Source organism: Trichosurus vulpecula, chromosome 9 (genome assembly GCF_011100635.1).
Source record: "Trichosurus vulpecula isolate mTriVul1 chromosome 9, mTriVul1.pri, whole genome shotgun sequence".
Classification (NCBI taxonomy): Eukaryota; Metazoa; Chordata; class Mammalia; order Diprotodontia; family Phalangeridae; genus Trichosurus; species Trichosurus vulpecula.
In genome coordinates this window covers 159790023-159815338 of record NC_050581.1, presented here as the reverse complement: position 1 = coordinate 159815338, position 25316 = coordinate 159790023, and the positions used below count along the sequence as shown (strand labels likewise).

The 25316-nt window shown below is 40.4% G+C and overlaps 1 protein-coding gene and 1 long non-coding RNA gene across 3 annotated transcripts in view; one reads left to right on the top strand and one right to left on the bottom strand.

Moving 5' to 3' along the window:
• ITPR1 (inositol 1,4,5-trisphosphate receptor type 1) overlaps nt 1-25316 on the top strand; it is a 240080-nt gene that overhangs the window by 191595 nt on the left and 23169 nt on the right. For both annotated transcript variants that reach the window (XM_036738075.1, XM_036738074.1), the window contains exons 52-56: nt 3699-3894; nt 4828-4920; nt 5780-5919; nt 6588-6753; nt 8427-8587. In XM_036738075.1, the coding sequence (XP_036593970.1) occupies nt 3699-3894; nt 4828-4920; nt 5780-5919; nt 6588-6753; nt 8427-8587 (756 nt within the window). The remainder of the gene's footprint in view (nt 1-3698; nt 3895-4827; nt 4921-5779; nt 5920-6587; nt 6754-8426; nt 8588-25316) is intronic.
• The window catches only part of LOC118830950, a 46325-nt gene continuing 40269 nt past the window's right edge, over nt 19261-25316 (bottom strand). The window contains exon 3 of the long non-coding RNA XR_005009118.1: nt 19261-19515. This is a non-coding gene — a long non-coding RNA (uncharacterized LOC118830950). The remainder of the gene's footprint in view (nt 19516-25316) is intronic.

Here is a 25316-nt window from a genome sequence, read left to right as displayed (position 1 = left end):
CTTAGAATCACACAGTCGGAAAACTATCATCAGGCTTAGTTTGCCTGGTGATCTATTATAGGTGAAATCCTTGTCTGGTGACCAGTGAATGGAGCTGTCACTGAGGGAATGGAGCCATATCAGTCTCAACATTCTTGCCATAAACAAAACCAGCAAAAAGAAGGAAGTTGCAGAAGAAAGGGTGGCTCACAAAGAGAGGAGATGGCTGACTGGGTTTTCTCAAAAGCCCCAGGGCTACACAAATGTTGTTTCACGTGACATTTGGCCATCACATATTGCAGTACTTGAGTATTTACAAAAAGACCACCACGAAAATTAGCATGGCTTATGTCCCAGCGTCGTTTGCTAAGGATAAAGTGGTAGAGAAATTCGAGGAACCACTTGATAAGACCCTTCAAATCAAACTAACATAAAAGGTGGGGAAAGTGAGAATGAGGACAACTGTGTTGGAAAGTGAGGCTTTGGAGAAAGAAATGACAGAGGCCCAAATATATAGATGATACAGTTTCTTCAAAAGGAATTAATTTCTGCTGGACATGGCAAACATCAAACAACATCACAGACAATGACACTGAGTATAACAGGAAGGAAGAGCCTTACTGTGATGTGGCAGTTAGTCCCAAAGCAGTCAGGTGATCACATTGGCAGAGTATATTATGTACTCTGTCACATTAGAGTATGTAGTGAAAAAACAAAGAATAGTAAAGAAAAACAGAGTGTAATTAGGATTTAATTCTGAATTACTTAAAGAAGCTTTCAAAAATAAAAAATGGGAATTGGACAACAGAAATGACATTGATATCAACTATTATAATTCACCAAGAAATTAAACCAATGTAAATTTGTTCCCATGATAAGGAGACCAAAAGGAGCCTAGAAAGTCCCTCAGTTAGCAAACATTGTGACTTACTCTCCCAAATGAAGAGATGGCTGCCAACAGCAACACTATGTCAGAATATAAACTCATCTGTAAAATCTTACAAAGAAGGATGATGGATGATTATGAGCAATGTCATCCATAAATCAGAGAGAAGCAGTAGAGGGTGAAACCAGTTTAAAGAAAGCTTGGCAAATACTCAACTAAGCAGTCATCTCAAGGGCATTCAAGGATAAAAACCTAAAGAGGACTGCAGAGTTAAAAGTGGGAAAGACTTACAAAAGTTGTTATAACAAAACTACTTTCTTCATCAAGGGTAGTGGAACCACCACACTTGGACCTAACAACAGAGTTCCTGGCATGCTTTTGCAGGAAGTAAAAATGATTCTAAAGAGAACAAAGACAAGGAAGGCATCTGTATTGGATCAATATATCTAGAGGAGATTCATACTAGAGATGATACAGTTGTGATATCATTGAGGGCTTGATTCAAAGGGAGAGGAAAGAGGGGAAGTTGTCAAAGGAGTAGAAAAAAAATCTAAGACCTTATTGATTTTTTAAAAAAGTGATTAAGAAAACATCCACTGACCTACATATCTCCTTTCCTATCTATACAAAATCTCTATGAGAGTATTCTACACATGAATTGGAAGTATCTTTAATAAAGGTATTAGTAGGGAATAAGTTGGTTTTCTCAAATGATATTCAATCATGAAAAACAGCTTACCATCTTACAATTGACCGATGGATATAGAAAACATAAGACCTCATTTGTGTTTATTGTTTGTTTATTATGAAAAAGCATTTTAATAGGTTGAACAAAAGTGCCACTTTATGTATAACAAGTTGCCTCCCTAATGTCTACATGTGAATATATTATTTCCACATATGTATATTACGTCTACACATGTATACAGAGAGAAAGATATTCAAGATTCCTTGGAAGATATAACAACAGAAATGTCACTGTCCAATGACCTGATAATAAACATCAAATGAGGCAGAAAACAGGGAGATGTATGCTTGACAAAAGTTGATAGAGGGTGGGGGATATCCAGTGTAGAGTCCAGATTGAGAAGCTATTCCCTGTATATAGTGAGGTTCTCCAGATGCTCTCATTTATAGATAACATTGTACTGATTTCACCAAGCCCCAAGACAAGTCTTCTGGGAATGAGTTGTAATCACTTAAAGGTGTTTGACTTGCCCATAAACAATGAAAAGACCAAATGGATGAAGACCATTGCCCAAATTTCAGCGTGCATCTAAATGGTTACCCTATTAGAGCTGGGCCAACAAAATGAATGCCCAATAGGACAAAATGCAGACAGATAATGATCTAGGTTCAGAGTTTGAGAGGAGGAAGAGAGTGGGCTAGTTTGGAAAGCTGCAAAGCATTTTTATGGACCCTGAGATTCCCATAATAGCTAAGGCCCATCTTTTCAATACAGTCATTTGCTGTTTGGCAATAGGGTTGTGTGGCACGGCACCCTGAAGAAAAACAAGAATAAAGGCTGTCATTGAAGAATTATATGACAGAAAACGAAGATAAGCAGGTCCCATGGGGAGAGTGAGGAAAAGACAGTTGGATGGCCAGGAATGCTTGTTTCACTAGTACTATCATGACATTGAGAAGAAGTAAAGCACACTTCCAGAGTACTGGGAAGCCCTCATGTGCTAAGCTTTTTGGAGATGAGAGTTCCTCAAGATGGGCAGGCATTAGCTTCCAATCTGTCTCCTTGGAGGAGGCTCCCAAATCGATGAGATCACAGAACTCTAAGTATGAATGGGGTGGTGTTTAATTTCCCTTGTATCTTTCATATTTTTAGCCTAAGCCTTGTGTCTTACTCATAGTCAGTCTCGGGACACTAACTGGAGGTGGAGAAGCCAATCGGGCCTATCTGATGGGCCAGAAAATGAACAGACAAAAATAATAGAAGAACCATCTCCCATTTCCATCTTTTTGCACAGGTTACTCCCTATGTCTGAAACCTACTCCCTCCTCATCTTCACTTCTTCCATTCTCCAGTTTCCTTTGAGGCTTAGTTCAAATGCCTTCTTCTTCAAGAGCCCTGTCCTCGTCTGCACAGTTTCCAGTGCCTTCCCTCCCCTAAAATCACATTATACAAGTTCTGTATTTACTTAGATTTGTACATGGTGTCAAGAATGTGAGCTCTATGAGGGCAAGGACTATTATGGTTCTGTAGTTTTAACCCAGCACTTAAGAGGGTCAGGAAGGCAGTAGGCACTTAATAAATGCTCACTGGAATGAATCGTTCAACTTCCATAGGGCCAACTGCATGTAAAGAGAACTCTTCCCCCACCTCCAAACAGTGAGAGAAAGCTTGGATCTAGTTCTGGTAGGAAACAATGAATGTCAGGTGGTCTTTCCCACCACTAGGGGTGTTGTGAGGGTCAGATCAGCTAATATATGTAAATACTTTGCAAACTGTAAAGTGCTGTATAAGTGCTAGCTATTATATCAGTCAGTCAGCAGTCAACAAGCATTTATTAATCACTTACTATGGGCCAGGTACTGAGAATAAAAAGAAAGGCAAAGTATAAATATAAATATAAAAATAAAAAGAAAGGTAGTCTTTCCCCTCAAGAAATCCATATTCAAATGGGTATGAAAACACGTAAATAACTAGATAATACATTAAAAGTAGATGGAACATAGTTTCAGAGAGTAAGGTATTAGCAGCTAAGGGGAGCAGAGATCTAGGGAAGACTTCACTGGATTGGTACTATGTAAATCCTTATAGAATTGCTGATCAAAATTTGAGACAGAAATTTCTGAAAATTTACCTTTTTTTTTTAAGCTTTTTGACTTAGTGTACAGAGAAGAGACGCTGCTTAATGTCATTAAAAGTGTTACTCGCAATGGACGATCCATCATCCTGACTGCTGTTCTTGCCCTCATCCTGGTTTACCTATTCTCCATTGTGGGCTATCTGTTCTTCAAAGATGACTTTATCCTAGAAGTAGATAGGCTGCCCAACGAAACCTCACTTCCAGGTCTGTTTTAAATGCTTCAATCCTTTTATCTAGCCTGGGAGAGGGTGGGGTAAAGAAAGAGGGGGAAGAAGGACAAAAGTATAAATTATGTTACAATATAAATTATGGGGTTTTTTCCCAACAAAATTGTGACACACCTAAGGTTACCATATCTTCTGAACACCTAGAGAATGGAGTTTAAAAGTAAATCCTTTAGCAGGCTTGAACTCACATGTTTCAAAGGACTGTGCTGTGTCCACTTTTCCAAGGTTGATTATGATTTTGAACCATAATTTAGCAGGTTCACAGAACTCATGGATTTGGGTGAGGGTCAAGTTTTTACTGCCACAATTTGCAGATAGCATAGTGCTTGGTGAAGTACTCATAGTGTTTTTTGCAGATTTTACAGTAGCTCCCAACACAAGAAATGCACACAATGTTTTGACCAACTTTTGCATACAGTTTTGGTTTCCTCTCTTTATACTTTAACATCTCAAAGATTACTCATCTGTGGGTACACACTCTTATCACACCAGCTAAAGCTTACTTCATTTCACGTCTTGACCAACATGAAAATCTGAAGTCAGTCGTTCTGGGACTGAGATAAGTAATAATACCAATTAATGCTAAGTGCAGAATTTTGATAGCTCTTGCTTGACACAATGCATGTTCAATAGTGTCCCATCTGGGAGCTTCTTTAAAGCAAAAGTGGCAGGCTAGGGAGTACAGTATTTCTCATGAGCTATGCAGAGGTTCACATCCTCTGGCTTGTGTATTTCATCTAGAGACAGCATTTTTTAAATGAGTGTGTACATTACAACTCTTACATTTTAATTATAGTTCAGTAACATGATTTTTCTTTGTAGAGAATTATTTAATGGGGTATGAATTAATGACTTCAAGCATTTTGGCAAGATGTGTTCAGATTGTTCCCCATAAACCTTGTCTTTACAGACACCAGTGAAAGTTTGGCGGGAGAGTTCCTGTATTCTGATGTGTGTCGACTGGGGGCTGGGGAAAACTGTTCTTCTCCTTTACCCACGGAAGGTAGGCACTTTGAATTGAGTAGCCTCTAAGCCTCATCTTGAATCTGATTTGCTTCAGAGGCTTTGATCCCACATCTAAGGCTAGGTTAGACTTACAGGCTCATAAAATGGTAGAGCTGGAAGGAACCGTCAAGACCAGCTAGTTCCCTCTCCCCTGTTTTACACATAAGGAAATTGAGGTCCAGATAGGTTCAGGTTGAAGCAGATTCTCTGTTTAAAAATTCAACTGCTTGCAAATGTTAGTGGTGGGGAGTGTCTTTTAGAGGAGAGAGCTGAGGAAAGGGCAGGAATACTGCATGTGGGGGTGTCAGGTGATCTGTTGATATAGTACTGTCTTTTTGTTCATTAGGAAAGTAAGAATGAAAATGACCTCTTAATATAAGAAGGCCCACATTATATTTACAGATACATTTACAGTATATGCTTTCATAGACATCCCATTTCAACTTCACAGTAGTAAGTAGTGATATCCTAAATGGAGAGAGGAGAACACTGGTCTCCGAGGCATTAAGCAGCTTGCCTAAGGTCAAACAGTGAGTCAGTATTGGGAATGGGATGAGAATCCTATAGATTTCAAAAGGTAGGGAATATTTTTAGATGTCGTCAAAGAAAGGATGCCATTGGTACAGAATAGAGGGAGTTACTGGTGGTGAACGCTACAGTCACTGAAAATATGAAATGCTGCTATTGATGGTTACACATTTTGAATGGAAACGTTTGGATCTTTTGCCCTTAGTTTCTGAATTTATTTTCCTTTCGTGCCTGTCAGCTAGTGAAATGGCATTCAAGAAATATAATATCAAAATCATGGTATATATTTTCTCACACTTTAAACCTGTTATTACTTGCTATGTTAACAGAGCTGACTCCTGCAGAACAAATTGAAGAAGATAAGGAACATACGTGTGAGACATTACTGATGTGTATTGTTACTGTGCTGAGTCATGGACTGAGAAGTGGGGGCGGAGTAGGAGATGTGCTCAGGAAGCCTTCCAAAGAGGTAAATTCATGTGGAAGGGGAAGGAAGAGAGATGTGGGTGGGTGATAGTGCACAGTAAATGAGATTAAATGTATACTGAAGAAAATAGGAGGGAGCCAAGTAAATGGGGTTCCGTGGCCGGTTGTGCATACTTTCTCCAGAAAGACTGTTCTAGTATATCCTGTTAAAGTCATATCTGGAGATTTGCAGTCGCTAGAGGGACAGCTTTTATTACGTATATGTGTGTATATATATATATATATATATGTATATATATATATATACATATATATATATATATATATATATATATATAAACAGTTGCAACATTTATACTAGTCATCAGATTCATAGACCTGAGATCCATTTCCCAAAGATCTTGGCTCCCCAAAGTTTGTATAAAGAAGAGCTAATGATTTGTAATAGAAGTATGTAAAAAAAGAAACAGTTGTAGAACTCAACTCCATCTCATCAGCTTTGTACAAAATAATGGTTTTCACTTATTTCTGTAGCTGGAGAGAAAGATACTAATGGGCACCGGAAGTTTCAGTTTGCACTGACAGCTGATGGTAGAAATGTCTAGCTTAAGCTTGTTAAAAGTTTCTTAATGCTGTTTTGCCATAGAGCTGTCAAAACTAAAAAGATAAAGCTAATGGCTGGAATTAATTATGACACTTCTTTTCTCCCAGGAGCCTCTCTTTGCTGCTCGAGTGATTTATGACCTCTTGTTCTTCTTCATGGTGATCATCATTGTCCTTAACTTGATTTTTGGGGTCATCATTGATACCTTTGCCGACCTGAGGAGTGAAAAGCAGAAGAAAGAAGAGATCTTAAAGACCACCTGCTTTATTTGTGGTAGGTCTTGATGCTCCTTTCAAGATATCAAGAGAGGGAAGGCCCAGTTCAGCCTGGAGCCACATCTGCTGGGATGGATGAGTCTTAGGGAAATCTGAGCTTCGAAGACATGCCAGATGATGGGCCCTGCATTTCCTAGGCATGGAAAGCTCTGGTTATATATACTCTTATTTCTTCATCATCTGTCCTCAGAGCAAAGAATATCTTGGATGAAACCCAGTGCCTTTCCTAACTTACCCTGAGCAGTGTTTTCGTCACCACTACATTTCTTACAGTAGATCACTTCCAAGGACAAATATTAAAGGTTCTGCCCTACATTATGTGCCCCAACCTTGTGGTTGTTCCCTGAACTCGGACCTTCTACTTCATGTTCTTGCCCCTAAACAGATTCAAAGAGAAGAAGATATGCACATAGGTCCAAGCTCTCAGAAATCTTTTTTGAAGAAAGTATCTAGACCTTAACCTATATATATTTTTATGTAATAGCAAAATAATTAGCATTTCACAGAAGAGATTCTCAGGAAAGAAATGGACCATTCCCCTCTACCATCAATCAGTCAGTCAATAAGCACTTATTATGCCTACTGTGTGTCAAGCACTGTGCCTAACACTGGGGATACAAAAAGTAGCAAAACAAAACAAAACAAACAAACAAACAAAAAAAAACCCAGCCCTTGCCCTCAAGGAGTTTACAATCTAATACAGACAACAACATACAAAAAAATATATACAAAGCAAGCTATGTACAAGATAAGTAGGAAATAATTAACAGAAGGAAGGCCTTCGAATTGAGAGGGAACAGGGAAGGCTTCTAGTAAAAGAAAGAATTTTAGTTGGGATTTAAAAGAAACCAGAGAGGTCAATAGGCAGAGCGGTGGAAAATGAGCACTGCAGACATGAAGGACAGCCAGGAGAAAATGCCAGAGCTAAGAGATGGAGTGTCTAATCAAAAACCATTTATTAAGTATCTGCTTACTATTTTGGTCAGCACTGAGAAGGAGGAGGGGAAAGATACAGAAATATAAAGCATGCTTCAAGCTCATAAAGAACTTGGAACTTAATCAGGATGATATATTTAGATGTATTGTAAGTTGATCTTCTGAGAAGTAATCATGGCTGCTAGACTCTAAGCTCTCTGAGGCAAGGGCCATGTCTCAGAGCTATTTTTGTCTCCCCATGTTCCTAGCACAGTGTTATATGTAGTGGATACTCAATAAATGCTTCAATTAATGAATTTCAAGATGAAACATGCTCACACAAATCTACCAGTAGTTTGTTTGCTATAATTAGTATAGTGTGAGCAGTTTTTACTTAACAAGTTCAATCTTTGGTCAGCAGGAAATGGTGAGAAGGTCACTGGTTTGGGAGGCAGAGAATCTGAATTCAAATTCTAGCTCGATTACTTATTAGGCATTTGGGATGAAATATGTAACCTCTCAGTTTCTTCATCTGAAAAAAAAAATATAAGGTGATTAAACCAAATTGATATCAAAGGTCCTTTAATCTGCATGTCTGGGGTATCCTTTTAAACCTGCATTATGTTTAGATGTATTTACAAATATGTAACTGGGTTCAGTGGAAGGCCCAGTAGATCCACATTTTTAGATGGAATTTATAGGGCAAACAGAACTTATTTTGGTGCTAAGGAGAGGCTTCGTTCTCTCTTCTTTTAGGCTTAGAAAGAGACAAGTTTGATAACAAGACGGTCACTTTTGAAGAGCACATTAAAGAGGAACACAATATGTGGCATTATTTGTGCTTCATTGTCTTGGTCAAGGTCAAGGATTCTACTGAGTACACAGGGCCAGAAAGTTACGTGGCAGAAATGATCAAGGTGAGTACAGAAATGCACTTCAAGGCACATTTGCCTTTTAGTTCCAGCTCTTGAGGCATACGTGGTTAGGTCTGCCTCCCATGAATTAGTGTCCCACTAGAACAGAACCATTTAACCTGATAACATTTTCATCTGGCCTGTTGGGAGCCTTTCAGGTAGACGTTTTGCTAACAGGTAGGGATAGGTGAAGAGAAGTATTTGAATCCCCTATTACTTTTCTCAATGATTGGAAACACTGATAGATACTTAGAAGAGGAGGCAGGCATTATGAGTCTTCAGTGAACGAGGGTTTTGCAGGGCTTCATGGGGGATTGGAATTTGTGCTGCGGAAGTCACCAAGCCGGCTGTTCTTTCATACCTGTGGTCTAAACCTCATTAAGATGCTCAGGAGCAGGGGAAGAGATGGCAAAAGGAGTAGGCACAAGCTCTAAAACTTAGGTAGTCTTTGTGCTTTAAACTCATCTGTTCTGAGAAGGGAAGGAGGCCATTATATTTAGGTAGCTATGCAACTCATGAGCTTCCCCTTGGGGTACTGGAGACTTATACATGCTGATTGATAATACATTATCCTAAATGACCCCTACCTCCCTTTTTTAAGCTGTGATTATAAAACTTTATATATAAACAAGCTCAAATTCAACCCTTGTTTTATAGGTGGCAGACTTTCAGTTCAAATACATTTCCTCCCTGGCTGTTTATTGGCTGTTTATTGTTTATTTGGAGCGCTCTGTGTTAAGTGCCACAGAGATCTATCCGAGCCTCAAGAAGAACAAGGAATCATTGCTTGTCCATGAGTAACTTACAACTTAGTGGTTTAGGAAATGGAGCATTCAAGTCATAAAAACATTGTCAAGTTTCAAAATGTTGTACAAAGCATTCCAAGGGGTTATAATGGAAACTGAATATTAAGTGTGGAAAGTAAAGGACTAAAGCATTTAGATACCCTTAAATCAGGCAGTTAGGTGGCAAAGTGGATAGAGTGCCAGGCATGGAGTCAGGAAGGCCTGAGTTCAAATTTGGCCTCAGACATTTACTAGCTGTGTGATCTTGGGCAGGTCACAACTTTGTTTGCCTCAGTTTCCTCATTTGTAAAATGAGCTGGAGAAGGAAATAGCATACCAGTCCAGTATCTTTGCCAAGAAAACCACAAATGGGGTCAAAAAGAGTCAGACACGACTGAAAAACAGCAACCCTTAAATCAAGAAAGGATTCCTGAAAGTGACTTTGAGCACGATTCAAAAGGAAGACAGATTAGAAGAGAGAAAACAAAGGCACAGGGCTATTGGCAAACAGATTAATTTGACTGAATTAGGGAATCTCTGTTGGGTAGAAAGAAGTTGATTGATAGTAACCAAGTGAAGGCCTTGAAGGCCAGGAGGAGGTTTCATCATGTTAGGTAATGGGAAACCATTGTAGGTTTTTAAGCATAAGCAATACCAATGATTTGTGAAAGAGATGATTTTAACCATTGTCACAGGAAGCATTAGAGTCAAAGAAACAAGTATAAATCGTGGGTGTCCATACTTACACTAAGCAATGTGTAGGGAAACCAAGGAGTATGAAGCATCCCTATCCTTGAGGAGTTTACAATTTTGTTGGGGAGTTAGGACAAACAGGAAATGACTAAAGACACCAGGGCAAGGCAGTAGATGATAATTGTTTAATTATGTGGTAGAAACTAAGTGATTTAGAGACCAACAGCAAAAGATCTATAAAGCAGATAAAAATTGACCTTGAAAATATGGCATTACCCTAGCTACTGGGTGAGAACGAGCTGGCTATTTGACCAAAACTGCTGGGAAGTCAATTTAGCAGAAATTAGATATAGACCAATTCAGGCAAGCTAGATGGCATAGTGGATAGAGCACTGGCTCTGGAGTCAGGAGATCCTGAGTTCAAATCCAACCTCCGACACTTGACATTAGCCATGTGACCCTGGACAGGTCACTTAACCCTGATTGCCTCACCAAAAAAACAGATTCAGACTAAGACATTACACTACATGCTAAGATAAACTTTAAATACATGAATTAAATATTAAAAGTTATATCATAAACAAATTAGAGGAACAAGGAAAAAAGTTACCTTTCAAATCTATAGATAGAACAAGAGTTCATGATCAAACAAAGGATAGGGAGAATTGCAAAAGATTTTGATTGTAAATTTAAAATATCTTGCACAAATTAAACAGTGCAGCTAAAATTAGAAGAGGAACAATTAACTGGGGGGAAAATCTTTGCATCAAGTTTCTCTGATGAAATTCTCATTTCCAAGACATAGGAAAAGATTCAGTTTTTCTAAAGTATAAGAGCCATTCCCTGATTAACAAATGGTCAAAGAACATGAATAGTTTTTTTTAAAAAATCCAAACTGTCAACTGCCATATTTTAAAAAAAAGCTTCAAACAATTAATAATTAGAGCAGTACACATTAAAGCAATTCTGACATTCAACCTCAAAATCATACCAATCAGACTTGCAAGGATGACAAAAAATGAAAATTATACAGGCTAGGGGAGCCACAGGAAAACAGGCTCATTAATGTGCTGATGGTGGAGATAATAAACTGATCCAGCCATTCAGGAAAGCAATTTAGAACTGTGCCCCAAAAGTTACTAAGCTGCACATGCCCTTTGATCCAGTGATACCACCATGAGGCCTATACCCAAAGGGATCCATGAAATAGGAAAAAGTGATATGTACAAACAATTTTTATGGCAGGTTTTTTATGGTGGCAAACAACTGAAAGCTAAAGGAGGTACCCATCTACTGCTGAATGGCCGAACAGATTATAATATATGAATGTAAGATTATTGTGCCATAAGAAATGACCAAAAAGGAAATGGGAAACATGGGAAGATTTGTATGAAGTGAGCAAAACCAAGAGAACAATTTGTACAATGACAACAAGATTGTAAAAGAAACAACTTTAGAAGATGGAAGGCATGTAGGCATATGTTAACATGGTAGATTTGTAAAAAGAGACCAAGTAGTAGGGTGGTCGGCCAGGAGGTTGTGGGTGACTCCAGCTGACTCCAAGGCTAGTTCAAGTCCTCTTTGCCTCTCATATAGGTGTATTGTGTACCTTGATCTATATTATAGTACATGTAAGAAGAATCCTTGGTTTTTCATCTTTGTCATAATGTCTTTATGGTCTGTTATGAAAAATTCTTTTCATTTTCCTCTCTAAGACAGTATTCACGCCTGGTATCTCAACCTACAGATCTTCTAGAGGTTGATTGTGAGCTTAACTACTAACCATGTTACTTTGGGGTCACTGAAACCTCTGGCTGAGTGCCGGGTTTCTGCCTCAGTAATGAGGACTTAGAGGAGTCTTGTGAGCTATCACCTGATAAGGGATTAGTGGCCTGAGAACACCACCACTGCCGCTGCCTCCAGAATGACTCAAATGGACTGCATGGTTTTTATAGCCCGCCACGCTGACAGTGCTCTGAGAATTCCAGCTTCTGGCTAAATTTGCTTTTACTATCCCTGCCATTCTTTGCCTGAACAAATCTCCACATCAGCCTAAAAACATGGCATCAGAAAGATCTTAAATATGAATTTAAGGACGCTGTGTGTTGTGTAGTAGGTGGGAGTTACTAGGGGAAGCTGAAACATAGTGGATCTTTCAACACTGGTCCTCAGCACAAAGCATGGAAAGCCCATGCCAACCACCCAACTCACATGGAGGCTGCTAACAAAGCTGCCAGTGCTACCCTGGGTCACCTGGAAGGGAAGTAAAGGAAGCCAGCTAAAGGAGAATAGAACTGAGCACCAGTTCCCCAGAGCCATTTCAGAGCTGTTAAGGCTTAGTCACCAAATGCTGGGGGGTAAGGGTATGGAGAGCAGCAGTAACAAAAAAAACCAAAAAACCAAAAAACAAAACAAAACATGTGCTGTGTTGTACCCCATGAGCCTTTGGAAGAAGTTGAGGAAACCAGATACCTGTCACCACCCCCCCCCACCAGAGGAAAGCCATATAAATTTTCAGAAAGCCCCTCTAGCCCCCAGCCAGGCCAGGACTGTTTTAATGTTGGTTTGGTGACAAAGGATGGGCAAATGAGTGATCCCAAGGATGGGAGGAAGATCTGTTAAAGAACTGCTGTTAGCATCCCTACCTCTGTTCTTTAAAGAAAAATGGTTCCCATAAGCCCTCAGAGCCACTTCACAGGGACTGACTGACCTCTTACTTCTCTACTGAAAGTGACTTTTAAGGCAGAGTGTTATGAAGTGCCCCATCCTGTGCTGGCCTACTTCTGTGTGGTGATTAATAGGATTGTTGTAAAGACTGGAGTCCAGATGCCCCTGAATATGAAAGAATATCTATGTCTGCTAAACATCTTCAAAACCAGTTCTGCATGAGAAAAATCATCCAGTTAATGGACTGACATCATAGTTAATAATTCTTTGTAGTAATGGAGGTGCACAGTTACCCTAAGGAAACAGTGCAAGTACATACTACATTTGTGGAAAGGCTGGAACAGAGCAGGGATTCTTGACTTTCTGGGGGGTCTTGAGCCCTTTCAGCAGTCTGGTGAAGCTTGCAGACCCTTTCTCAGAAGAATGTACTTAAATGCATAAAATAAAACATAGGATTACCAAGGAAACCAATCCTATTCAAAATGTAGTTATCAAGTTTTTTTTTTTTTAAGTTTCTGGATCCCAGGAAAGAAACTGTGATTGAGGCTAAATCCAGTAAACCAAGTCTCTACCTTTCTGGGCTTCACCAGTTTTTCCTTATGTCAAAGCCGTGCTGTAAGCCTGCCAAGAGCTCTGCGGCATTTCTTTGCTAATTGGCTCTTGGCGTGCCCTGTTCCAGTTTGGCACAGTTGGATATTGTGAAGTGGTCAGTGTCCATGGAAGCTCCAGAGGTTAATGGTACTAGAAAGGCTCTTACCACTTCCTGGGGGCCCAGAGATGAGAGGCAGCATTGGAAGAAATCTTGTGTTGTGGCAGTGCTGGCAGCTCATTTGTTCTGAATCTTGATCCTGGTTTTGACGTAGAAGAGAATTTCTCATATTTGTTCCACTCTCCCCTCCTTTTGGCTGATCTATCACTCTTCTTCTTTGCCCTGAGGGCACTAGGCTGGCTGCCAAGTCAGGGTTATACTGAGCTTGACCACTGGAGCCTAGAGTCCTATGGAACCACAGTATTTCAGATAATAATGATAGTTGACACGGAGATAGCTCTTCAAGGTTTGCAGAGTGCTCGACATACATCCTATATGTCATCTGACCCTCCCAACAACACTGTGGTAGATACTATTATTCTATTATTATCCTGATTTTACAGATGAGGAATCTGAGGCTGAGAAAGGTTAAGGGATTTGCCCAGGATCACATATATAAGTGTTTCAGGCAGGATTCGAACTCAGGTCTTCTGACTTTAGATCAGTCCACTACCCTGAGCTCCCTTGCTGCCTCCAGGCTATGATGTGTAGTTGGCTGAACAACTCGGTACATAGAAAATGGATGGTGGGCTGGGCCTAAAAGTGAACAGGAGAAGAATTAGAGGGATGATACCCCACCCCCCAGCTTCTTATGGAAACATAGGTCCATATTTTAATACCCACACTGTTTCTGGTGATGAGGTATGACTCTAAGTCATGTCATACCTTGTCATACTAGTCTCAGAAGGATGGAAGTTGAAGGTCACCCAAAGAACGAGAGTGAATAGTGGGTGCAGCCAAGCTTTTTCATATGACAAATGAGGAGAGAAACATGTGAGAGAAACACCATCAAGGAGGTCACTTGAGAAATCATCAGTGGCAGGAGGAAATTATGGGACAGTCATGTGGTGGGTGCAAGGGATGGCCAGCAAACAGCCTGCATGTTCTACTGGTAACTATGAAATGTCAGGAAAATTCTAGAAAGGTCTGTAGCAGTGACCGGGCCTCCTGCAATGGATTCACAAGAGCACATGGAGGAAAGTCCCTTGGGATGTACCAGTATGAATTGGTGAAGTTCGCATCATTGGAGGGAATACCCATGCAGTGAGGCCAGAGATCCACTGGTGTATAGACTATGTAGTACAGCCAGCTAGGAAGTGGAATGGGAGAGGAGACAGTGGCAGGAAATGTTGCTGTTTCTGGTTCCAGGGCTATTCCAGACCATGCTACCTTAGATCACCCTCTTCCAAAGGGATAACCCACCCTGCCTAGCTGTTGGAATCCATAAGCCAATGGCAATTTAGAAATCCTCTGAGCAGAAAAATGGATGTGATGTCATTATGCTCATTCCATCAATTAAATCTCACACACGTTTCATTAAACACCTGCTATGTGCAAGATTCTACAGATGCAAGTAGAGATATGGCAGAGAGGTCTTGCCCTCAAAGAGCTTACAGTCTAACAGTTGGGATGCAAAGGGAAGGGAATAAGCATTTATTAAGTACCTACTATGTGCCAGGCACTGCATTCAGTGCTCCACAAATATTATCTCATTTGATCCTGACAATAACCCTGAGAGGTAGGCACTATTGTTATCCCCACTTTACGCTTAAGGAAACCGAGGCAAACGAAGGTTTAGTGACTTGCCCAGGGTCACGCAGCTAGCAAATTTATGAGGCCAGAGCTGCACTCACATCTCCTGGATTCCATGCCCAATGTTCTATTCACTGGGCCATCTAGCTGGAATGAAGCAGACAGAGAAATAATTATAATGGAAAAGAGCAATTAGGGGAAGTGTAATGGAGAGGTCTAGCTAGACAAAGTGCTCTGAGATGTATGAGGAGAGAGAGATCATTTTCAGCCATGAGAGGAGGTAGACTGGCTCAAGGAAATTTGAGGGAGGTGCAGAGGTGGGAGGAAGGCAGGTCTTCAGGCCCAGCTCTGGGGCCAGGTGAACGTGGAGGTGGAGGAGATCAGGACAATAGTGTGGGATGGAAAGGAGTTCTATTTGGCTATCAGGTCAAGTGCACAAAGGGTAGTATATGAAATGGGGCTCAAAAGGAAAAAATTCTCTGAGAAAATGGCAAAGTTCCTATCACTAGCCCTCTTTAGTACCATGCACATTATGATATATCACCTCTCCCTTTCAAAGCAGAAATGGATTTGGTAGTTACCATGAGGTTATGTGTTGAGATACACTTTAGATTATAATCTGTAGGAAGCCCACTAACTTACTGGCAGATTCTGCATGGTTTTTTCCCTTGCAAAAGGTTTAGAGGTAGAACTTTGACCAGCCAGGGTAGGGACACTTCCCTTTTTGAGTGTTTGCAGTGGACCATCCCATTGTAGTGTGCATCCATCCACAGCTTCACTCTGTGAAGAAAGAAAGGTGCACTTTGCGCATGGCACCATGTGACTAAAGAATGACTTCTTATAGTTTCTGTGAGCAGAAGCTGGAAAAAACCCTAGCATTTACTCTCCCAATGAGAGTTATTATTTGAATGCTTTTCAGTGAACTTAGAAGTGTATGAAACTTAAGTATAACTTTATTCATTAACATTAAATACTTATTTTTAAAACAGTTCAGGTACCAAATGTTAATTCCCATCCCCAAAAAGAGAACTGATCAAGAGAACTAGAAGGCCCCCCCAGAAAAATGGGTAGATTCCCTTTGGGAGATTTATGGGAAGACACAGGCAAAGATTTGCTGAGGATAGTGTCACAGATGGGCTTCAGTCTGATCATGGAACCATTTTCCAAATAATAATAATAATAACAATAATAATTAACATGTATGTGACACATCCTACATGTTTATACAGCTCACATTTGATAAGATTACAGATCCATTACCCTAACTATTGCTAATTGTAAAGAGGTTTGTGTCAAGTGCTGTGAGAATAATTGCAGAAGTCCATGCCCCATCTCAGGGTAACACATTGGATGGAGCCTGAAGCAATTAACATTTTTCCATTTTCTTATTTTGTCTGATTTGGGCTTTTTTTGTTTCTATATCACCTTTATTTATAACTATACATTTTTATATATTTATATTATATATATATATTTGTATGTTACATATATATATTTATAAACCATACCTAATGAGTCATCCCTTGTAGAAAAATTGAAAAAGAAAGAAAAGAAACCTGTTAAACAATAGCTATCAACTACGTCTGACAGTGGATGGAATGTTCCACACCCATGATCTTCCACCTCTCAAAGAAGGGAGGAAGGCGCATCTTCTCAAATGTTTCTAAGTCACTAGTAATAGCATTGTAGCCTTAAGATCAAATCTATGAAGTGTAACAAAGACTCAGTCCACTAAATTTCTCCATATTTAAGTGACAAGCCTGTTAGGCAAATGCAGGAGATAAGCCTACCCTCAATTACCACATTCCCTCAGTAAGCCAGAAGCTCAAGAAACGCAGATGGTGAATAATAAAAGCTGACTTATACACAAGCTTTATGGTTTTAAAAATGACAACCTCTTAGCAATCTTGTGAAGTATGTAGTAAAAGTATATCTCTTTTTACAGATAAGGAAACTGAGGCTCAAAATGGTTAAAAGGCTTGCTTATGGTTATAGTTTGCATGTGGCAGGGCCCAGACCTAAAAGGTAAAGTTTTGGACTGTTGGATCCAATGCTCTTGCCACTATTCCAGAGTTTTTCTGTTTTTGAGGAAAACTGAATAGAAACTGAAATCTAACATAATGATTTATTAATTTAATATGGATTCCAGCCTCCTACTCACTTTTGAGATTCTTATTTGCTAATACTTTGATTTTTGAGGAAATTTTATTTGGGGGGCAGGGGACTTATGTATTGAAGGACAATGTTGTTTACTCATTTTTCAGTGGAAGGTCTTAACCTCCCAAGCTGTTAATGACCCAAAGGGTCTGCTCTTCTCCTTAGAAACCTTTGTCCTTTCCTCCAGCATTGTAAATTAATTGTCTCTCAGTTTTGTCCTATATCCTTTGATATAGTTCATGTGGCAATGATACATCTGCAGTGCTGCTTCCCCAAGTTAGCCTGAATTTCCATGAATACATCAGAACTGTTATAAGAGCAATAGGGTATGGAGTACTCAGGGCTGGCATATAGGAAACATGATTCGTGCCCATAAAGAAGACAGATAGGGCAAGGCACACAGACAAGGCGTACACTCAGACACACATGTGCATACTGAGAACTTCCATGGTTGGACTAAGCCTGTTGACTTTGGTCTTCTTCTGGTCACATCTGGTTTCCCAGACTCAGGTTGGCACATCTCCCAGGCTCCTGTTCCTCCCTGGCTTTTTCACCTCCTCAGCAGTGCTGGGTTAGCCGCTGCAAAGAAAGCAGCAACTCCCCAAAAGGGAGAAAAAAAAGACTGTGGGTAGAGGGTGTGGGTGGTTGAAGGAATCTCTTGAGAGAGATTCACTGTCTAATCCAGAAGTGACCATAAATCAGCAAGAAAGAAGCTTAATGTATTCAGTGGATTTTAATTCTCAGAGTTGCTGCCAGGGTTGCTACTCATGTGCAATTGCAGATGTTCATTCAGACGACCCAAGTTTAGCAAAGACCAAGGACTGTCTCTTCCAAAGTGTTTTCTGGGAAGCACATTAATTATAAGCTTTAAACATTTGATAGCTGAATTGTTCTTGTCTTTTTCTCTAACAGAATTTAATGGTCAACTTGAATTGCTTGATAGTCATCCGGAAAAATCAGGTGACAGGGGTGTATGTGTCTTAAGTAAATAAAAGGGGAAGGATGGATTCACTTAAACCACAGCCAGACACCAACTCCCACACCCAGATGACTAATCGGAATTGGGTACAACTCCCTAATAATTAAAACATTAGAATGGCTGATCTATGACCCTTCCATGCTAGTGCAGCTTTTTCTCACAGAACGGCCCTTCTCTTAGGTACTTCTGCTGCTGTTTTGAGTACCTACCTTCTTTAGTATTTCCCCTCAGTGGGGAATATATTCACAATATACTGAATTCACTTAGTTCAGAAACTGTTCTACAAATAAATAAACAAAGCAACAGTCTTGCAAAAGGAAAAATAATGTAACCATGGGGAAAAAATGCAAGGCTCAAATGAGGTAGTAGGGTTGCACCGCATCTATAGAATCAGGATGCATAGAGTAATCACATACAGATGGCATTGGCACTATCTGGACTTCAACCTTGAAAGAAACTCAAGGTGGAAGGGGGGTGAGGGAGTAGTGAGCATATTTCAGCATCTTCTTAACCAAGAGTGGACATCTTTCAGGTTTAGAGTACTATAGCAAGTAAATGGGAAGAGTGGAGAGAAATAGAAAACACTGGAGATAGGAATTAGGGGCAGGGAACAGAGCATGATACTCATGTGCAAGTATCTGCAGAGCTGCGCCATGGAAGAGGGATTCAGTTTCTTCTTCTTGGCCCCAGAGAAGACAACAAGGAGCAGTAGGTGGAAGTGGAAGAGGGGTCAATTTGGTGGCTGGTCAATGCCTAACTGCCTGCTCTATAAACACAAACATGTGAACACAACACATTTTTACGTTTACTCTGCATTTTCAACATTTTCTCCACCCGCTTTCTTAAGCCTAGACAATCAACAAAACAATAAATCAAGCCCAGATTTATAGCATTTGCCAATTTCTGTGGTGTAAATGCTCACATTGAAAGTTTAATAATCATTTCTCACAAGTTGATACAAGCTGGCTCCAGCACATCTCTGATCCAGCCTTTTCATCTTACAGACGAGGAAACTAAGACTCAGACAGTTTAAATGACTTGCCTAAGGACACACAGTCTCTGAGGGAGGATCTGAACTCAGGTCACCAAGCCTGGCATCTTTCCACTGTGCCACCTAGCTATTTTCAGTGTAAGGAAGGATGATTGAGCTCTTTGGCAGAGATAAGAAGAGGCAAGAGGCGAAGGTGGGGACATGAGCCGAGGTGGCCGAAACAGAGACAGATGTCTGGTTGATTTGTGTAACGTGAGATGAAAAGCAGGCCCCTGGAGATTGTGGCTGATAGAACTGTTCAAAGAGCAGTAGTATCATCTAGAGAACAAGAGAGGAGAAGGAAACAGACAAATCATTCATCTCTCATAAGGATCCCTGATCCCCCCTCCCCCCCGAAAAAAACCCAGAACACCAAATGGGAACAGCTTTATGGGAGAGGAAGTTTCTACAAAAGTTTAAACTGGACTGTAGGACTGCCCTGTGATCCTGAATGAGAACGTGCATTTGATTTCATTAGGCTACGGATGAAAGGCACTGTGAGCTGCACTTAATTGTTCAGGGAAAGGGAAAGAGAATCCTGGCAATGGGGAAAGGATCCAGAAAATTGTCAGCTCTTGTGCAGATGTAGAATAGTGTTGAAACTTCTACCCTGGAATTCCTCTGATGATCCGGGAGGGAGGGAGTGTCTTGTGTGAGATTCCTGAGAAGCTGCTATTTGAGGCTGGGTGGTTGCTGCATTTGACAGCTTGAGACCCGGACTAGCTAAAATACCATCTTCTTCATCTTCCATATAAATGTACCTTACTGTGTGTGAGAGTGTGGCATATGCTTCCACAGAACTCCCAGTCCTAGAAAGTTTTCTGAAATGAGATGGCACCACAGCCGAGTTAATATCAGAGGGAGAAAGATCTGGCACTGGCTCCTTGGCTGCTGGAAACAGTGTCAGCATCATTGGCCGCTGCTTTGTAAGGAGGTGGGGAGCGGGGGAACAAGCTTGAGGCTGGGCTCCTATCAGAGGTGGCAGAGCTGAAGCCTCCCCACACAGATTTAGAATCCATTCTGTCCTCCGAAGGGTATGATGTCATCACCATGCCCCACTGCCATGTGCCGAAACCCTTCCCTTTCCTTTAGAGTGTGTGGCCCTTCCCCCACTCATCCTCTCCCATGGATTCTCCACTCCTTTTCAGTCCTTTCTTTCCAACCCATGTGGAGTTTTGCCAGGCATTTGTTGTCCACAGGTTGCATCCATCAGCTGCCCTGTCAGAACCCATGTGCTAAAATGGGGGCGAGTTAGGTGTACAGAGAAACACCCCATAGGGAAGGAGATGAGAGCAGGAGGACAAAAATCCACCGGGGCAAGAGGGAAGCCCAGGATTTGTTTAGCTCTGCCCCTTACTAACCATGTGACCCTGGGCAAAGTGTTTTACTTCTCTGAGATTCTGTTTCATTGTATGTAATTTGTCTGCGTTGCCCACCTTTCAGGGTTGTTTTAACAACAACGATAAGGAGGTAATGGGATCTGAGGGGAGAGTCCTGGATTGGAAGTCGGAGGACCTCAGTCTCAATCCCAGTGACACAATCTGTGTGACCCTAGATAGGTCATCCAGCGCCTGGATCTCAGTTTCCTCATCTAGTAAATAGGAGGGTTAAGACTAGGCAGCTTCTGAGGTCTCTTCCAATCCAGAGGTCTTTGGCCCTGTGATCTTCCCCTGGGGAACGACAACTACTAATGAAGTTGGGTTATGTTATTCTCTGGGCATTAAATCTACTGGCAAAGTGTGCCAGCCTGAAGATGCCTTCCACAGGAGGCATCACTGATCACCTTTGTCAATCTGTAATATTCAAAATTTTGTCAAATGAATTCACTTAAAATAAAGAATATATATGTATAGGTATACATATATATGTCTGTATGTGTATGTGAGCTCCTTCTCTGTGCAAGGCATGAAGTGCTAGAAACCTAAGACCCCAGATCAGCTCTTCCTGCCTCCAAAAAGTCTGCATTGCATTCAGAGCACATGTGGATATGTTGGGGTCAGTGTGGCAGTCACAGCCACTTGTGTTTAAAGAGCAGCAGATGGAAGTGTTAGCCCAGGCTTTGCTCCTTGGTGCTTCAGGTGAGTTACCACCTCTTTGGGCCTGTCTGTTCATCTTTAAAGTTAGAGGATTAAATTAGCTGATTGCCATATGTGCCCAGCACATTTTATCAGGGTGTGCTCCTAAGCAATTTTACTTTAAACTTTTGAAAGATGAACATTATTAAATACTCAGTCATAGAGGACATAATTTTTACTCATCAAAATAACTGAACTTAAACCTAAACTTAACTTTTAAATTAACAACTAAACCTTACTTAAAGGCCAAACTTTTAAAATGAGACACAAAATACTAATTTTGTTTTTGAGACTTCAGGGTAGGCCCCACTGTGATGATAACGAAGATACTTTCAACCCTCGGATTCTAAGGAGGAGTTATGGCAAAAAGCAAGTTATATTTCATGGAGTCTTGAAAGGAGAGAGGTGGACTCTGGGCATGAAAGAGGCCCAGACCAACTAGATGACCAGTGGCTTAGGTAAGGGCAGAGTGTAAGGAGATAGGAAGCAGTGAGGGTAGCCTCTTGGAGGTAAAAAGGTTGGCAAATTGACCCATAAGCTTGAGAGTGAAAGAATTTATGGCACCTTTCTCCAGAATTCCTCATAGTCCAATCTTAAGTCATTTTTTGATGGTAAGCATTAGAGCAGGAGTTCTTAACCCGGGGTTGGTGAGATTGGTTTTTTAAAAATATTTTGACAACTCTTATTTCCAAATGATTGGTTCCCTTTGTAATCTTAGGTATTTTATTTTATGTATTTAAAAACATGATTCTGAGAAGAGGTATATAAGGTTCACCAGACTCCAGAAGCAGTCTATGGCATACACAAAAGGTTAAGGACCTGTAGAAGTCATTAAAGTGACACTACTGCACTTTCTTCCAGACACCTCCTGCAAGTGAAACCACCCTGTAATTAATTTAGCATTTATAGAGCACCTCTTATGGTGGAGGAATTCTGTTAGGGGGCATGGAGGGATTGGGGAAGTTTTTTTGGAGAGGGTCAGCATCTATAATGACATTGGTGTGGGAAATTCCTCCTATTAATACATTTCAGCAACTGTTCTATAACTTGAAGTCTTAAAGAGAGTTTCTGGAGTTACTGAGAAATTAACTATCTTGCCCAAGACAATACAACCAGTAGGAATCAGAGGCAGAATTGAACCCAGGTCATCTTGACTGAGTGCTTGACTCTATCCACTACAATACACTGCCTTTCACCATGGGAGAATACACATTAAAATGTCACAATCCTTTCCCTTATAGAAACCCACTAAAATCCACTTGTGAGGTCTAACACCATCCTGCCTTCTTTCTGTTCTCTATCAAACAGTATACAAATTCCTTTCTCTTGAAGGATCCCAAAGCATCTTGTCAAACTCTCCATTCCCTACATTGATCCATCTAAATTATCTAGCAACTCCAGAGCATAGAAGTGGTCCAAGCATAGTTAGATGATGTTCATAAAGTTCTGTGAAGAGGAAAAGCTTCATTTGAGGGTTGCTACCAGTTGGTCAAGGTAGCATGATCATTGAACTAGGAAGAAAAGGAGAAGAGAGTATGTCATTGAAACTACATGCCAAATTGTATGAGCAGAATATAATTTACATGGCTTGGAATTGGCCTGGTCTGAAAAGCTCACTTCCCCTATGGTGGGTGGACAAATTCATGGGGCGGTAGTTGTTCAGTGAGCAGGTGCTGTGTGATTGAGGGTCCCGATTGGCCCAGGCCTCGGTGCCAGGAAGCTAGCCCACACTAGCTCTTTCTCCTTTCGTACCTACTTCCTCTCCAGCACTCTGGGTCTAGCCCATCTGACACAGAGGCAAGCCCCTTCCTTCACCTGTGACCCTGAAACAACTGCAGAGAACAATGGTGTTTCATTTTCCTCGGGATTTCGTAAGAGATGGGTGTGGTTCATTACTGTTGACAGTCACTGCCCTATCTATACCACACTAGCTGATCCAAGAAGAGCCATGAACCAAAGTGGGGGCTGGTAATTAGGAACTGCAGCCCAGCTGTTGATTATATAACATGTCCTATTTTAGTAATGCCACCCAGAGCTGAAAGAAATAGAAACAGATTGACACCTAAATTTGTGAAGACAACAGGCAACCTTTATGTATTTGCTTATTTTGTGAAACTTAAATTTTCACCCCCTTCCCAAAAAGTAAATAAGCAGACTAGTAGTAGATTGAACATCATGTTGGGGGTGAGGATAGCTAGATTCTCATCCTTGCTCCAGGACCTACCTAAAGTGACTTAGACCAAGCCACTTGTGTGTGATTGAATTTTCTCATTCATAAATTGGAAAGTATCCCAATACTTCCACTGCCTAGACTGGGTAAAGGAAGGAAATCAGTGAGTATATATGGGAAAGCAGTTTTGAAAATATTAAGCACTGTCCATTCAACAAGCATCTGATTAGGTTCCAATCCCTGTGTCAGGCTGTTTTGGATACTAAGGATACAACAACAAAAATGAAATTTCTCCTGCCTTCAAGGAGTTCATATTCTTACAGGGGAAAAACAAAGTATGCACAGATTTTATATTTATATACATAAATGCATATATGCATCAATACATATGCATGCATGCCTGTGCATACATGTGAGCACATATGTGGGGATATTTACACGTGTGTACATACAACAGAATATCAGAAGAAAAAGGTTACTAACAACTAGAAGTGAGGATGAGAAAGGCCTGTTGGGTAGAAGGTAATATCTGAGCTAATCCTTGAAGGAAGCCAAGGATTCTAAGAATTGGAAGTGAAGAAGGGACTGCATGCCTGGAATGGGGCCCAGCCTGTGCACATGCACAGAGATGAGAGATGGAATATTTGTCATTAATAGCAAATAGGCCCGTTTGTCTGGAGCATAGACTACTAATGTAACTCCAGTTTCAGTGGTCTCCCCCACAGAGATTGTACCTGAAGTTATTGTTTCTTTAAGGAGTAAAATGTTGGACAGCCATACTTTAACTATCATTCTTTGAAAAATACGTGAGAAGAGAAAGTTTTAACTGTCATTCTGGAGAAACTGTTAACTTTGACATTTGAAGAGAGGGCAGAGGAAAAGGAGTAAGAAAGATCATTTGCTGAGAGATAACTGTTTAAGCATTTTCTTACAAAGAAACATGAAAAAAATCCAAAAAGATGGTTTACATTGAGGGTACTGAATGGTGGGACTGTGCCTCTAGAATTGAGAAGTCTACCATTTTAGTAACAGGTAAAGGTGACTGAGCTCTTTCTCATAGTTGATAATGTAGACATGTATCTATATCTTTGTTTTATTGTTGGCTAATAAATAGCATAGCCAGAAATTTTGAGGTTTATTTAAGTCTGGGGTTTATAAGAAAAGAGAGGTTACTAAAGCTTATGGGAAAAGAGGTTTCTGTAGTTAACGATTAACCTGGGATAGAGGACTCGGAGCTAATTGATGAGAAATGTTCAGTTTTAGTAATTAATAAAGAAATATAAAGACATATTCCTTGATTGACCTAGAACCTTTGGATAAGAATAAATAAGGAAAATGAATCAGTAGCAGAGAGTGGTTATCTATCTCACCCCACCTAGGCTACAGGTGAGGAGGGTTGACCCTACACCCCTATTACATGAATACCAAACAATGTTAGTATTATTGTAAATGGTCATTTAGCATTTTTTGGATAATTACTACTATCCCCTACCTAGAGAAGCAAATGCTGTTCTAGCTATAATTTTACAGAAGTAAGCTCCAGAATTATTATTTTCCTCTGCCCTTTGGCTATACAATAGGAACAGCTTACTTTGCCAGCTTGCAGTGAAGGATGAGGGCTGTAAATTTGTAGGTGTTTTGTGATTTCCCCACTTAGCAGGATAAATATCACCATAGTAATATTTAATCCTATTTAACCTTTGGGCACCTTCTGAAGATACCTGTTAATTGAGAGAAGGTAGGATTTGTTCGCTGGGGCTTCTTTAGTCCTTTCTGTGATCTAAAATATTCACTGGGCAACAGTAAAAATCCAAATGGAGAATCTGGATTGTCTT